Below are 13970 nucleotides of genomic sequence, written 5' to 3'. Positions count from 1 at the left end.
GTGGGCGGTAAAATGCCGATATTTTTAACAGCTTTTTACCACTGGATTTGCGCCGCATTTCGGCCGCTAGCGGGCGCTTTTGCCCCCGCTAGTGGCCGAGAAAGGGTTAAAACCGCCGGCAACAGCGGTGTTTTGCCAACGGTATTACAGCGCTGCCCCATTGATTTCAATGGAAGCAGCGGTGGAGGAGCGGTAAACACACCGCTCCTTCACCGCTCCAAAGAAGCTGCTGGCAGGACTTTTCCCTGACGTCCTGCCAGCGCACCGTTGTAGTGTGAAAGCCCTCGGGCTTTCAAATTACAAACAATGGTGCAGCTTTTTTAGGGCGGATTGCAGGCGCCATTTCTAACGCTATAGCACCTGCAAAACGCCCTGGTGTGAAAGGGGTCCAATAGTGACAGCTGAGCAGTGCACCTAGCATTATTTACATTTAGGGCAGAATGAATCCAGAGGCAAGTGCCCAAAACATAGGCAATCTGCGTTCTGGTAATCAATTCCTGGTTGCAAACTGCCCTAAACAAAAGTACCACTGAATGCACCATCCAATCATCAGTCTCTTAGGTTACATTCACACTGGTGATTAGGGGCAGTGCATGTAGGTGCAGGAGGAATCCTGCTGCGGCTCTGTGCGGTCGCCAGCCCTGTTCACTATAAAGTCAGGTCACAGTCAGCCGAAGCTAGTTGTGGTTCTCTGCACAGCCAGTGATTACTGCTGGGTGAATTCCAGCCAATTCAGAGGGAATCAGCTTAAGCTTGAACAGTCTATGGCCAGTATAAAGAAATAGCTCATCTGCCTGGATATAAAGAAGTGTGGCTGATTTGTGTAAACCACAAGACTAGCTATGCAGAGTTGTAACTAGCAAAAGGTAAACCCAGAAAGTGCATCCTCTACAGGTCCGCCTAACACAGGCTTTTTTTCCATTGTGTTATTTAGCCATTTACCCCAGTTCTGCTGCTCATATTACAAGTCTGCTACCAATTTCTCAACAGTAGACTCCTGTGACATGTCATATTTCATTTCTTCTGACATCAAGCTGACCTTGTAACCTTACTATAGTATGCCAACAAAATGCCTGAAACTGTACATTATGTACTTCCACTTACATGAATCAGACCTGCAACATCTCTATCTCCTTGCAACACCTTCTGGCTCCTAAATATTTATGAGGAACAATAAAATAATTAGTAACCAGGTATGTACGGGGAGGGAAAAATAATTACACACTGACTATAACTAAGCTAAATTTCATACATCTGGCCAATTACACAATCTGAAATGTAAAACTTGGGCAAGATCCACACATGTGCGGCTGCAAATTGATGCCTGGGGTCCGATGCGTGTCTGTTCACCTGTTCAGGTGCAATTTAGGTCCGAATTTTTGCCTGAATTTCGCACCTGAACCGGACCAAAACCACACAATCTGCTCCGTGGCCACCCCAGAGCCGTGTAACCAGCTCCGTTGAGAACCGGTCACTTGTATCCTAATTCGCACATATTTGAACCCAGCCTTAATGAACCCAAAACATAAGTGTTAATTGGTAGGCTACATTGCCCAATATGTTCTAATATTCTGCATTAATGGGATCCAGGGACAGGACAGACCTTCTGATGCAGTGTTCAATTTTGCAGGGACTCTTCAACCAAAACCTTTTATTCCTTGTTAGCATTTGGAATATCACCACAAGACTGCTGTCTGCATCGATATTAACGAGATCCAATATTACTGTTTGTCACGATGACAACATTAATCATGACGGAGTTCAGGGAAAAAGCGCAATTTCACAGATGTCACCACAACAGACATAAAAAGGGAACATCTTCCAAAAGGGTCACCTGTTCTGATGAAAATTGGTGGGATTTCCTTTTACTGCTGATCCTTTGGCTGTTAAGAGGCGAGAGCAAACCTCCCTTATGATGGTACAGACAGTAATGAATACCCGACCGTGGTTGTAAACTTTGCTCACTCCATCAAAAACAAACTTTAAAGCGGAGTTCCACCGAAAAGTGGAACTTCCGCTCATTTTATTCCCCGCCCCCCCCCCCCGTGCCACAATTGGAACCTTTCAAGGGGGTGCAGATATCTGTATAATACAGGTATCTGCACCCACTTCCGGGAATAGACTCCCGCGGGAGTCGCGGCCCTTCCTGCACCCCCCGCTATATCCTGGGACCTATGTGTTTCCCACACTTACGAAACGCAGCACGACTCACTCATGCGCACAAGGGAACCGGGAAGTAAAGCTGCAACGCTTCACTTCCGATTCCCTCAATGAGAATGGCGGCGGCAGCCGAGCGAATGCCGACATCACTGGACCCTGGGACAGGTACCGTATATACTCGAGTATAGGCCGACCCGAGTATAAGCCGAGGCCCCCAATTTACCCCCAAAAAACTGGGAAACTTATTGACTCATGTATAAGCCGAGGGTGAGACATCCCTGTGTCCCGTCCGTCGCTGTGTCCCGTCCGTCGCTGTGTCCCGTCCGTCGCTGTGTCCCGTCCGTCGCTGTGTCCCGTCCGTCGCTGTGTCCCGTCCGTCCATCCCTGCCTACCTGTCCCAATCTGCAGCCTCTCTGTGTGCCACGCTCTCCTCCTGGCAGACGGCGGCCATTCCTCTGTTCAAAAGCCGCGCCTCCCTCTCTGTGATAGGCGGAACACTCAAATTCCCAGCAGTCAGTGTTCCGCCTATCACGGACATCCTCTCATCCTCGTCCATAGTATGAGAATGAGCGGATGTCCGTGATAGGCGGAACACTGACTGCTGGGAAATTGAGTGTTCCGCCTATCACAGAGAGGGAGGCGCGGCTTTTGAATAGTAGAATGGCCGCCGTCTGTCTGCTCGATACGCTGATGACTCGAGTATAAGCCGAGGGGGGCACTTTCAGCCTCAAAAAAGAGGCTGAAAATCTCGGCCTATACTCGAGTATATACGGTAAGTGTCCATTTATTAAAAGTCAGCAGCTGCATTATTTTTTAGCTGCTGGCTTTTAATACATTTTTTATTTTGGTGGACTCCCTCTTTAATTTGTTTGCACATGCATTTGATGCATGATGAGATGCAAACTACACGTACTAACTTTTTGGACATTGACTTGAAGCTCATCGAGATGCAAACAGGTCAGCTTTAAAGAGGAAGTAAACCCTGATGAGTTTACTTCCTCATTCCCTGCAAAGGTAAATCATAATGGACTACTATGCATTGCATAGTAGTCCATTATGTGTCACTTACCTGACACAGGAGCCAGCGATGTCACCGCTGTCCCCTGTAGTCCGGCGCATCCATCTTCTCAGTGGGTCTCACTGGTCAGCCGCTGTGACGTCACTCCCGCGGCATATTCGCCGTTGACGGTGCCGCGCTCAGTGCACGGCTGTCTATGGCGCATGCGACGTAGACAGCGGTGCCTGTCTTTTGGCAAATATCTCCTAAACCGTGTAGGTTTAGGAGATATTTCTTGGACCTACAGGTAAGCCTTAATCTAGGCTTACCTGTAGGTCAAAGTGTGTTGTAAGGGTTTACAACCACTTTAAAGCAAACCTGTGCTGCAGCCTCCCTGGCGGTATGATCGTGTCAGATTTTTGAATCTCAAAGCAGTAGACTGGGTTGCATGGAAATTTGAGGTTTTATATTGTAGGCCTGTTATTCTTAGTAATAACATAGTAAAATGTCTAAACAAGAGTCTAGTAGACATCCCAGGTATGATAAAAGTTTGAAACACAAAATCATAAATTAGAATATAACTATAAAATTAATAAAAATAAATACACTATTGCTCAATTCCTGCAAGTGTTCGAACTTACCATCCCTGTTTTCTAGCTGGTCTAAAACCACTGATGTAAAGGGACGCTTTTTGAATGCCAAGGACAATCTCAAGTTTCCAGGCAGAAAGAACAGTATATATAATATAAAAGTGCATGCAGGGCACTGGACAAAGCATTAGGGACAAAAGGGAGGTGAAACGATTTGATACAGTCGTGTAATCTGTACTGTATGAATTATGTACTTTGTACTTTTTGAATTTGCCGCCAGGCTCAGCCCCCATGCGCTGCGACGCTGGCAGGGAGCGGAGCACAGAGCATTGGGCGGATGATCCGGTGGACAGCCGGGGACATGTCAGGATCCTGGTAACAAGGTAAGCACGCTGTGCCAGGATCCTCCAATGCAATCCCAAGTGTGGCTCGGGGTTACCGCTAATGGTACTGAAATTTAACCCCAAGTCACATTTAGGAATACCGCCAGGAGGCTTAAACATTTGGGGCAAAGAAACAGGTTCGCTTTATCCCCTACAGCAAATACTCCCCCCAGACACTCTGGTCAGCGTGCTATGACCCAAAGTATATTCTCATGTATCACACCCATGTAATGAATGAAGTTCCTTTTTAACCATAAATACCTACCTAAACCTGTTTAAAGTCGAATTCCGCTTTTTGTTGAATCACTACCCAGCAGGTTTTAGAACTCAAGCCGTATTGGCTGCAATACTCACCTGCTCTATGGTCCAGCCTGGTCCTCTTCTGACCCAGTGTTGATCAAACCACTACCTGCGAGTGCATGGCTTCAAAACAGCACACAGCACTCCCCATACAAATGATACAAAGAAAAGCACCCACGTCATTGATGACAAGGAATACCCTGTGCTTCACAAGACCAGCCTGAACATTTCAGAAAACCTCCTGAAAAACTGCAGTGCATTTCCTGACACACTACTGGGCTTACAGCCTTATGCTTCTATATATAAAGTGTGAGATCTATGGAGATTTGGTGAGGTCACTACTGTGCTACTCACTGTTCTCCTTACTCAAGCGAAAGCTGTACCTGAGGACCTTCAGTGCAAGGATCTCCCTGCTTCATTCATTCTGTAGATCAGTGCCTCTCACGCTTCCTTTTGATCATTACCCCACCAGTCATCAATGGGCAACTCTGACAAGAGGAAGCAAAGCCATGATTCTCTAACAAGATGATCAACACCACGCCATGCAGACGGGGGCCTGGTACATCAGTAAAGAGAAAAGTTTAGCCGCAGGGAGCTTACAAGACAGCACTGGTGCTTGTGGGTTAAGATTACATAAGGACAGGCCCGCTTTAAAGCAGACCTTCACCCTCTTTCCGGTTATCTATTCCTAACCATTATTATAGACACGGATACACATGCTCCCACACAGGTAGAACTGGATGGACTATTGTCTTTTATCAGACTACTACATAACCCATCACCTCTTACAGCTGCAATTTATTTTTAATATAGTTTTTTGGGCATCACATCCCTGTACTTCCCGGATTCCTACCTTTGCTGTCAGAAGCCTCCTTGGACAAGGGAAACTGTCTCTTCCTGGTTCTTGCAGTCGGCGCCCAGATGACAAGCAATGGTGCAGCATCAGGGGGAGGGGGGCTTACTGTCCCTTCCTGGTTGCAGCTGACTGCACCATTATGGGCCACTTGCGCATCAGGGGGCTGGCTGCAAGAACAAAAAAAAAAAAAAACACAAGAAGAAACAGCTTGCTCCTGATGAAAGAAGAAAAATGGTGGCACGCAACCAGGTGTGCAGGAGCTCACTATAGAACACTGCTGGATGGTCTCTAACGGGTTCGTAACCTGGGGAACCCCTGTATAAGCCTTCCTTAGACCCCTTTCACATGGACGATCCATGCAGGCCCGCCTGTCAGTTTTTCAGGCGGACCTGAACGGATGCTCCATAGGGCTCTATGGAGCGTCAGATGTCAGCGGTGACAAGTCCGATGACATACGACCCGCTCCGATCCGTGTGACGGAGGAAAAAGCTATTTTTCCATCCGTCATCGGATCGGATGACGACGGACACTGCGGTCCGTCATCACCCGATCTCCCATAGGGGAGAGCGGCGCTGTAACAGGTCCGTCCCTGCGCAGTGTGCAGAGACAGACCTGTCCTCTCTGGATCCGGCGATCCCCGCTGTGCAAGCAGATATCCATGGGGCGGATCAATACTGATGCGTCCCATGTGAAAGGACCCTTACTCTCTGCAAAATGAAAAAATAAAAAAAAGTTTTGCCTATAAGCGACACATTAAAAGGAGAAACAGGGCCAAATCTTTCAGCCCTACTACTCCAGTAGATAATAGGAGTGCACACCAAAGTGTGCACTTCTGTGACCGGTATTCAGCTGACAGTGAGCTAAAAGTCCGCTGTCGGGTGATGTCACAAACATGTTATACTTACTTGCACTGTGTAATGGTTTTACACCGAGCAGCTCTGATCCCCCTCTGGCGTTCCTGGCTCCTGTGTGTTGCATTTTACACTCCCTCCTGTCAGGTGTCCCCACAGCAAGAAGCTTGCTGTGAGGGCACCCAAGCAGACGAGCCCCAAAGCCGCGGCTTTCTATCCATTTCACACATGGAGCTGCAGCTCAGACCGGCTCACTAGCTGTGATTGAAAGCATTAGGGGGCTGCTGCACACAGGTTTTCCTTGTGCCTTTACAACTAGTTAAATGTCAGTACCCACCCAGGTGCCTGGACCAGTGTTCTATCGGATTATCGCTACCCGAGACAAAAAAAAAAAAAAACACTTACTGTGCATACACTATACGAACACTTCATGATCTGGCGGCTAGCGCTATTCTGATAGAACACCCATGCAGACATCTTACTACGTCATGAATTTCAGAGTAATTTTAGCAATAAAGTGAACATATACATATAATTTATGTTGACATCTGTGATGCAGTTTGGATGTTTAATTTCGAAAGTCTGGGTGTACCAACATGGCCTCCGGCACCTTCCTACTGCTGGCGTCCAGCTTCTTTCAAAATGTAACATCAAAACAAAATCACACATGCCAATACACTATATTTACATACGCTCACTTTACTGCTAAAATATCTCTCAAATTCAAGACGTAGTTGGGTGTAGTAAGATGTCCGCATGGGTGTTCTATCAGAATATCGCTACCCGTCAGATCATGAAGTGTTTGGCACACGTTGGAAAACATAGCACATGCGGAGTAAGTATTTTTTGATCGGAACGTCACTTATCAGACAGAACAATGGCAGCTAGATCGCCCTCTCAGCACGACGCCGAGAGCCTGAGCCACCCGCTCCCGCCCTCTCCAGGTGGGGCGCAGACAGCCAGTAACTGTCACCGGCTCTCTGAAGACAGAGCTGAGTGATCAATGGTCTTTGATTGCTCAGTTCTCAGTGTAGAGGTGGTGGGGACGAGATGCAGCATCAGACCAAAGCTGCATCCACCCGAGTATGCAGGTTTTTTTAACCCTGCAATTCTTTTAACTCTTTACTGCCACTGAGGTGTTATAACAATGGAAAACTATTGCTCAATACAATACAACCCAGCTGTACCAATCCACCTACTGATACTTTATTTAAAAGCTGAACAGTGATCGCTCAAGAAGTGATCAATAGCCAAATGATGAGCCGAACATTGCAGCCATGTCTCAATCCCAGAGAGCACCAATGAACACTGATCAGAAGATAGAAGAAACTGCTTCATTGAATGACATGTGCATGGCATGCACCACACAGGAGCAGATCTCAGGCCTCATACACAAGGACTGGTACATGGAGCTGCCACACACTGAGGACCCCTGTAGCCCCGTACACAGTGCAGCACTCTTTGTGCACCAGCCCCATGTGATATCTGATACTGTTACAATCCGTTTGTTATTGCCACACCTTTCTGAGTTCCCATTGGCGTAACCATTACCAGGGGCAGCGCGCTACCAATCAAATCGAGTCATTCAGCTAACGTACAGGGACGCCGCCCAATAACATCCACTGAACTATCCAATCCGCCAATCCCTTGAAGCGAGGCGTGGCCAAGCCCCTTGTTGCCTATCAATGAGAGCGCGACCATACGCAAGGCGCCAGCTGTGAATGACAACACGTGCAGCCTATCAGAGAGAGCACCGCCAGACACGGCACCAATGGCCGCGCTACCCTACCAACCAGCGGACCAATAGACATGTATCACGAGATAACCGACACACAGGCCTGCTTTACATTGCGTCCCTCGCGTCCAAAGCTGCTGCAGGATAAGGTTGGAATAGGACGCGCTCAGCTGCGGGCGCACGCGAGACCCGGCCTGTGGTGGACGGCCATCGCTCCCTGACGGAAAGGGCCAAGCATACACGCCTCCTGGCACCGTCATTAGCAAACCCTCGTCCGTCTCAGCTCCCCTCACTTACCTTCCTCCGGGGCATCGCTCTGCCCTCCTGCTATCCGCTGGGCTCTGCTCCCCGGCGACAGAGTTGACTCAGCACGGGAATCCGTCCAGCGCTGTCCCCGGGTAACGGGAGACTAGCGCGCATGCGCGACCCCGCCCACTCAGTCGTTCTTCACACCGCCCCTTCCTCCTCTTCGGCTTTGGCGGGAGGAGAACCTATGACTGAAACAGGGGGGGAGGGGATGGACACTGACACAGAGAGTCTGAGGAGGCGAGCAATGACCCTCCACACCAATGTCACCCAGTATAAGCCCTATGTAATGGTCTCCCACTCCAATGTCACCCAGTATAAGCACTGTGTAATGGTCTCCCACTCCAATGTCACCCAGTATAAGCACTGTGTAATGGTCTCCCTCTCCAATGTCACCCAGTATAAGCACTGTGTAATGGTCTCCCACTCCAATGTCACCCAGTATAAGCACTGTGTAATGGTCTCCCTCTCCAATGTCACCCAGTATAAGCACTGTGTAATGGTCTCCCACTCCAATGTCACCCAGTATAAGCACTGTGTGATGGTCTCCCTCTCCAATGTCACCCAGTATAAGCACAGTGTAAAGGTCTCCCTCTCCAATGTCACCCAGTATAAGCACTGTGTAATGCTCTCCCTCTCCAATGTCACCCAGTATAAGCACTGTGCAATGGTCTCCCACTGTAATGTCACCCAGTATAAACACTGTGCAATGGTCTCCCACTCCAATGTCACCCAGTATGAGCACTGTGTAATGGTCTCCCACTCCAATGTCACCCAGTATAAGCACTGTGTAATGGTCTCCCACTCCAGTGTCACCCAGTATAAGCACTGTGTAATGGTCTCCCACTCCAATGTCACCCAGTATGAGCACTGTGTAATGGTCTCCCTCTCCAATGTCACCCAGTATAAGCACTGTGTAATGGTCTCCCACTCCAGTGTCACCCAGTATAAGCACTGTGTAATGGTCTCCCTCTCCAATGTCACCCAGTATAAGCACTGTGTGATGGTCTCCCTCTCCAATGTCACCCAGTATAAGCACTGTGTAATGGTCTCCCTCTCCAATGTCACCCAGTATAAGCACTGTGTGATGGTCTCCCTCTCCAATGTCACCCAGTATAAGCACAGTGTAAAGGTCTCCCTCTCCAATGTCACCCAGTATAAGCACTGTGTAATGCTCTCCCTCTCCAATGTCACCCAGTATAAGCACTGTGCAATGGTCTCCCACTCCAATGTCACCCAGTATGAGCACTGTGTAATGGTCTCCCACTCCAATGTCACCCAGTATGAGCACTGTGTAATGGTCTCCCTCTCCAATGTCACCCAGTATAAGCCCTGTGTAATGGTCTCCCACTCCAATGTCACCCAGTATGAGCACTGTGTAATGGTCTCCCACTCCAATGTCACCCAGTATAAGCACTGTGTAATGGTCTCCCTCTCCAATGTCACCCAGTATAAGCACTGTGTGATGGTCTCCCTCTCCAATGTCACCCAGTATAAGCACAGTGTAAAGGTCTCCCTCTCCAATGTCACCCAGTATAAGCACTGTGTAATGCTCTCCCTCTCCAATGTCACCCAGTATAAGCACTGTGCAATGGCCTCCCACTGTAATGTCACCCAGTATAAACACTGTGCAATGGTCTCCCACTCCAATGTCACCCAGTATGAGCACTGTGTAATGGTCTCCCACTCCAATGTCACCCAGTATGAGCACTGTGTAATGGTCTCCCACTCCAATGTCACCCAGTATAAGCACTGTGTAATGGTCTCCCACTCCAGTGTCACCCAGTATAAGCACTGTGTAATGGTCTTCCACTGCAATGTCACCCAGTATAAGCACTGTGTAATGGTCTTCCACTCCAATGTCACCCAGTATAAGCACTGTGTAATGGTCTCCCACTCCAGTGTCACCCAGTATAAGCACTGTGTAATGGTCTCCCACTGCAATGTCACCCAGTATAAGCACTGTGTAATGGTCTCCCACTCCAATGTCACCCAGTGTATAAGCAATGTGTAATGGTCTTCCACTCCAATGTCACCCAGTATAAGCACTGTGTAATGGCCTCCCACTCCAGTGTCACCCAGTATAAGCACTGTGTAATGGTCTCCCACTGCAATGTCACCCAGTATAAGCACTGTGTAATGGTCTCCCACTCCAGTGTCACCCAGTATAAGCACTGTGTAATGGTCTCCCACTGCAATGTCACCCAGTATAAGCACTGTGTAATGGTCTCCCACTGCAATGTCACCCAGTATAAGCACTGTGTAATGGTCTTCCACTCCAATGTCACCCAGTATAAGCACTGTGTAATGGTCTTCCACTCCAATGTCACCCAGTATAAGCAATGTGCAATGGTCTTCCACTGCAATGTCACCCAGTATAAGCAATGTGCAATGGTCTCCCACTGCAATGTCACCCAGTATGAGCCCTGTGTAATGGTCTTCCACTCCAATGTCACCCAGTATAAGCACTGTGTAAGCCCTTGTACACACGGTTGGAGAATCCGTCGGAATGTGTCCTATCAGACCGTGTTGTCGGATAATCCGACTGTGTGTGGTATGCATCGGACTGATTCCGTCGGAATATCCGTCGGACCCAATTTTCCAACATGTTGGAAATATTTTCCGACCAACTGGTTCGATTGGACATACTCCGATCATGTGTAGAGAATTTTCATCGGACCAAGTGCCACGCATGCTCAGATCAAATTCCTACATCAAATCTATTGGCTACTAGTCCCATCATAATGAAATTACGTCATCACGTTCTGAATGATCAGATTTTTTGACAACTTAGTCCAACCATGTGTATGCAACAGTTTCGGACAAGATCCGACAGGCAAAATCCGACGGATTTGGTTGGCAGAATGTCTGACCGTGTGTACAGGGGCTTATGGTCTTTCACTCCAATGTCACCCAGTATAAGCAATGTGCAATGGTCTCCCACTGCAATGTCACCCAGTATGAGCCCTGTGTAATGGTCTTCCACTCCAATGTCACCCAGTATAAAAGCACAGAGCAATGACCCTCCACTCCAATGTCACCCAGTATAAGCACTGAGTAATAACCCTCCACACCAATGTCACCCAGTATAAGCACTGTGTAATGACCCTCCACACCAATGTCACCCAGTATAAGCACTGTGTAATGACCCTCCACACCAATGTCACCCAGTATAAACACTGTGTAATGACCCTCCACACCAATGTCACCCAGTATAAGCGCTGTGTAATGACCCTCCACACCAATGCCACCCAGTATAAGCACTGTGTAATAACCCACCACACCAATGTCACCCAGTATAAGCACTGTGTAATGACCCACCACACCAATGTCACCCAGTATAAGCACTGTGTAATGACCTCCACACCAATGTCACCCAGTATAAGCACTGTGTAATAACCCACCACACCAATGTCACCCAGTATAAGCACTGTGTAATGACCCTCCACACCAATGCCACCCAGTATAAACGCAGAGTAATGGCCCTCCACACCAATGTCACCCAGTATAAGCACTGTGTAATGGTCTTCCATTCCAATGTTACCCAGTATAAGCACTGTGTAATGACCCTCCACACCAATGTCACCCAGTATAAGCACTGTGTAATGACCCTCCACACCAATGTCACCCAGTATAAGCACTGTGTAATGACCCACCACACCAATGTCACCCAGTATAAGCACTGTGTAATGACCCTCCACACCAATGTCACCCAGTATAAGCACTGTGTAATGACCCACCACACCAATGTCACCCAGTATAAGCACTGTGTAATGACCCACCACACCAATGTCACCCAGTATAAGCACTGTGTAATGACCCTCCACACCAATCCCACCCAGTATAAACGCAGAGTAATGGCCCTCCACACCAATGTCACCCAGTATAAGCACTGTGTAATGGTCTTCCATTCCAATGTCACCCAGTATAAGCACTGTGTAATGACCCTCCACACCAGTGTCACCCAGTATAAGCACTGTGTAATGACCCTCCACACCAATGTCACCCAGTATAAGCCCTGTGTAATGGTCTCCCACTCCAATGTCACCCAGTATAAGCACTGTGTAATGGTCTTCCACTCCAATGTCACCCAGTATGAGCCCTGTGTAATGGTCTTCCACTCCAATGTCACCCAGTATAAGCAATGTGCAATGGTCTTCCACTGCAATGTCACCCAGTAAAAGGAATGTGTAATGGTCTCCCACTGCAATGTCACCCAGTATGAGCCCTGTGTAATGGTCTTCCACTCCAATGTCACCCAGTATAAGCACTGTGTAATGGTCTTCCACTCCAATGTCACCCAGTATAAGCACTGTGTAATGGTCTCCCACTGCAATGTCACCCAGTATGAGCCCTGTGTAATGGTCTTCCACTCCAATGTCACCCAGTATAAAAGCACAGAGCAATGACCCTCCACTCCAATGTCACCCAGTATAAACACTGTGTAATGACCCTCCACTCCAATGTCACCCAGTATAAACACTGTGTAATGACCCTCCACTCCAATGTCACCCAGTATAAGCACTGAGTAATAACCCTCCACACCAATGTCACCCAGTATACGCGCTGTGTAATGACCCTCCACACCAATGCCACCCAGTATAAGCACTGTGTAATAACCCACACCAATGTCACCCAGTATAAGCACTGTGTAATAACCCACCACACCAATGTCACCCAGTATAAGCACTGTGTAATGACCCTCCACACCAATGTCACCCAGTATAAGCACTGTGTAATAACCCACCACACCAATGTCACCCAGTATAAGCACTGTGTAATGACCCTCCACACCAATGTCACCCAGTATAAATGCAGAGTAATGACCCTCCACACCAATGCCACCCAGTATAAACACAGAGTAATGGCCCTCCACACCAATGTCATCCAGTATAAGCACTGTGTAATGGTCTTCCATTCCAATGTCACCCAGTATAAGCACTGTGTAATGACCCTCCACACCAATGTCACCCAGTATAAGCACTGTGTAATGGTCTTCCATTCCAATGTCACCCAGTATAAGCACTGTGTAATGACCCTCCACACCAATGTCACCCAGTATAAGCACTGTGTAATGACCCTCCACACCGATGTCACTCAGTATAAGCACTGTGTAATGACCCTCCACACCAATTTCACCCAGTATAAACACTGTGTAATGACCCTCCACACCAATGTCACTCAGTATAAGCACTGTGTAATGACCCTCCACACCAATTTCACCCAGTATAAACACTGTGTAATGACCCTCCACACCAATGTCACCCAGTATAAGAACAGAGTAATGGCCCTCCACGCCAATGTCATCCAGTATAAACACTGTGTAATGACCCTCCACACCAGTGTCACTCAGTATAAGCACTGTGTAATGACCCTCCACACCAATTTCACCCAGTATAAACATTGTGTAATGACCCTCCACACCAATGTCACCCAGTATAAGAACAGAGTAATGGCCCTCCACGCCAATGTCACCCAGTATAAGCACTGACTATGGCCGCAGACACCGGACCATTTCAGGGAGGTGGCGCATCGTGCCGACCCCCCCACCCCTAATGAAATGGAGCCTTACCAGTGGCAATTAAGCAGCCTATCAGTGTCCATTTGTGCCACCTCATCAGTGCCCACCAGTGCAGCCCATCGGTGTCCATTAGTGCAGCCTATCAGTGACCATTTGTGCCACCTCATCAGTGCCCACCAGTGCAGCCCATTAGTGTCCATTAGTGCAGTCTATCAGTGTCCATCAGTGCCACCTCATCAGTGCCAGTGCAGCCTATCAGTGTCTTACAGTG

At 48.2% G+C, this 13970-nt stretch overlaps 1 protein-coding gene across 8 annotated transcripts in view; it reads right to left on the bottom strand.

Annotated features, from left to right (window-relative positions):
• Positions 1-8324, bottom strand: part of KAT7 (lysine acetyltransferase 7) — a 55891-nt gene extending 47567 nt beyond the window's left edge. For 7 of the 8 annotated variants that reach the window (XM_077459995.1, XM_077459998.1, XM_077459996.1 and 4 more), the window contains exons 1-2: positions 8170-8324; positions 1105-1153 (exon numbers count right to left, since the gene is read on the bottom strand). Coding sequence is in view for 1 of the 8 variants with exons in the window: in XM_077459997.1 (XP_077316123.1) it covers positions 8170-8184 (15 nt within the window). In the remaining 7 variants the exon portion in view is untranslated. The remainder of the gene's footprint in view (positions 1-1104; positions 1154-8169) is intronic. The other variant, XM_077459997.1, reaches the window with a different exon arrangement.
• Between the last annotated feature and the right edge of the window lie 5646 nt (positions 8325-13970).

Source organism: Lithobates pipiens, unplaced genomic scaffold (assembly GCF_037356315.1).
Source record: "Lithobates pipiens isolate NorthernLeopardFrog02 unplaced genomic scaffold, aLitPip1_a1.2 Scaffold_28, whole genome shotgun sequence".
NCBI lineage: Eukaryota > Metazoa > Chordata > Amphibia > Anura > Ranidae > Lithobates > Lithobates pipiens.
This window is presented reverse-complemented; position numbering and strand designations above follow the sequence as displayed.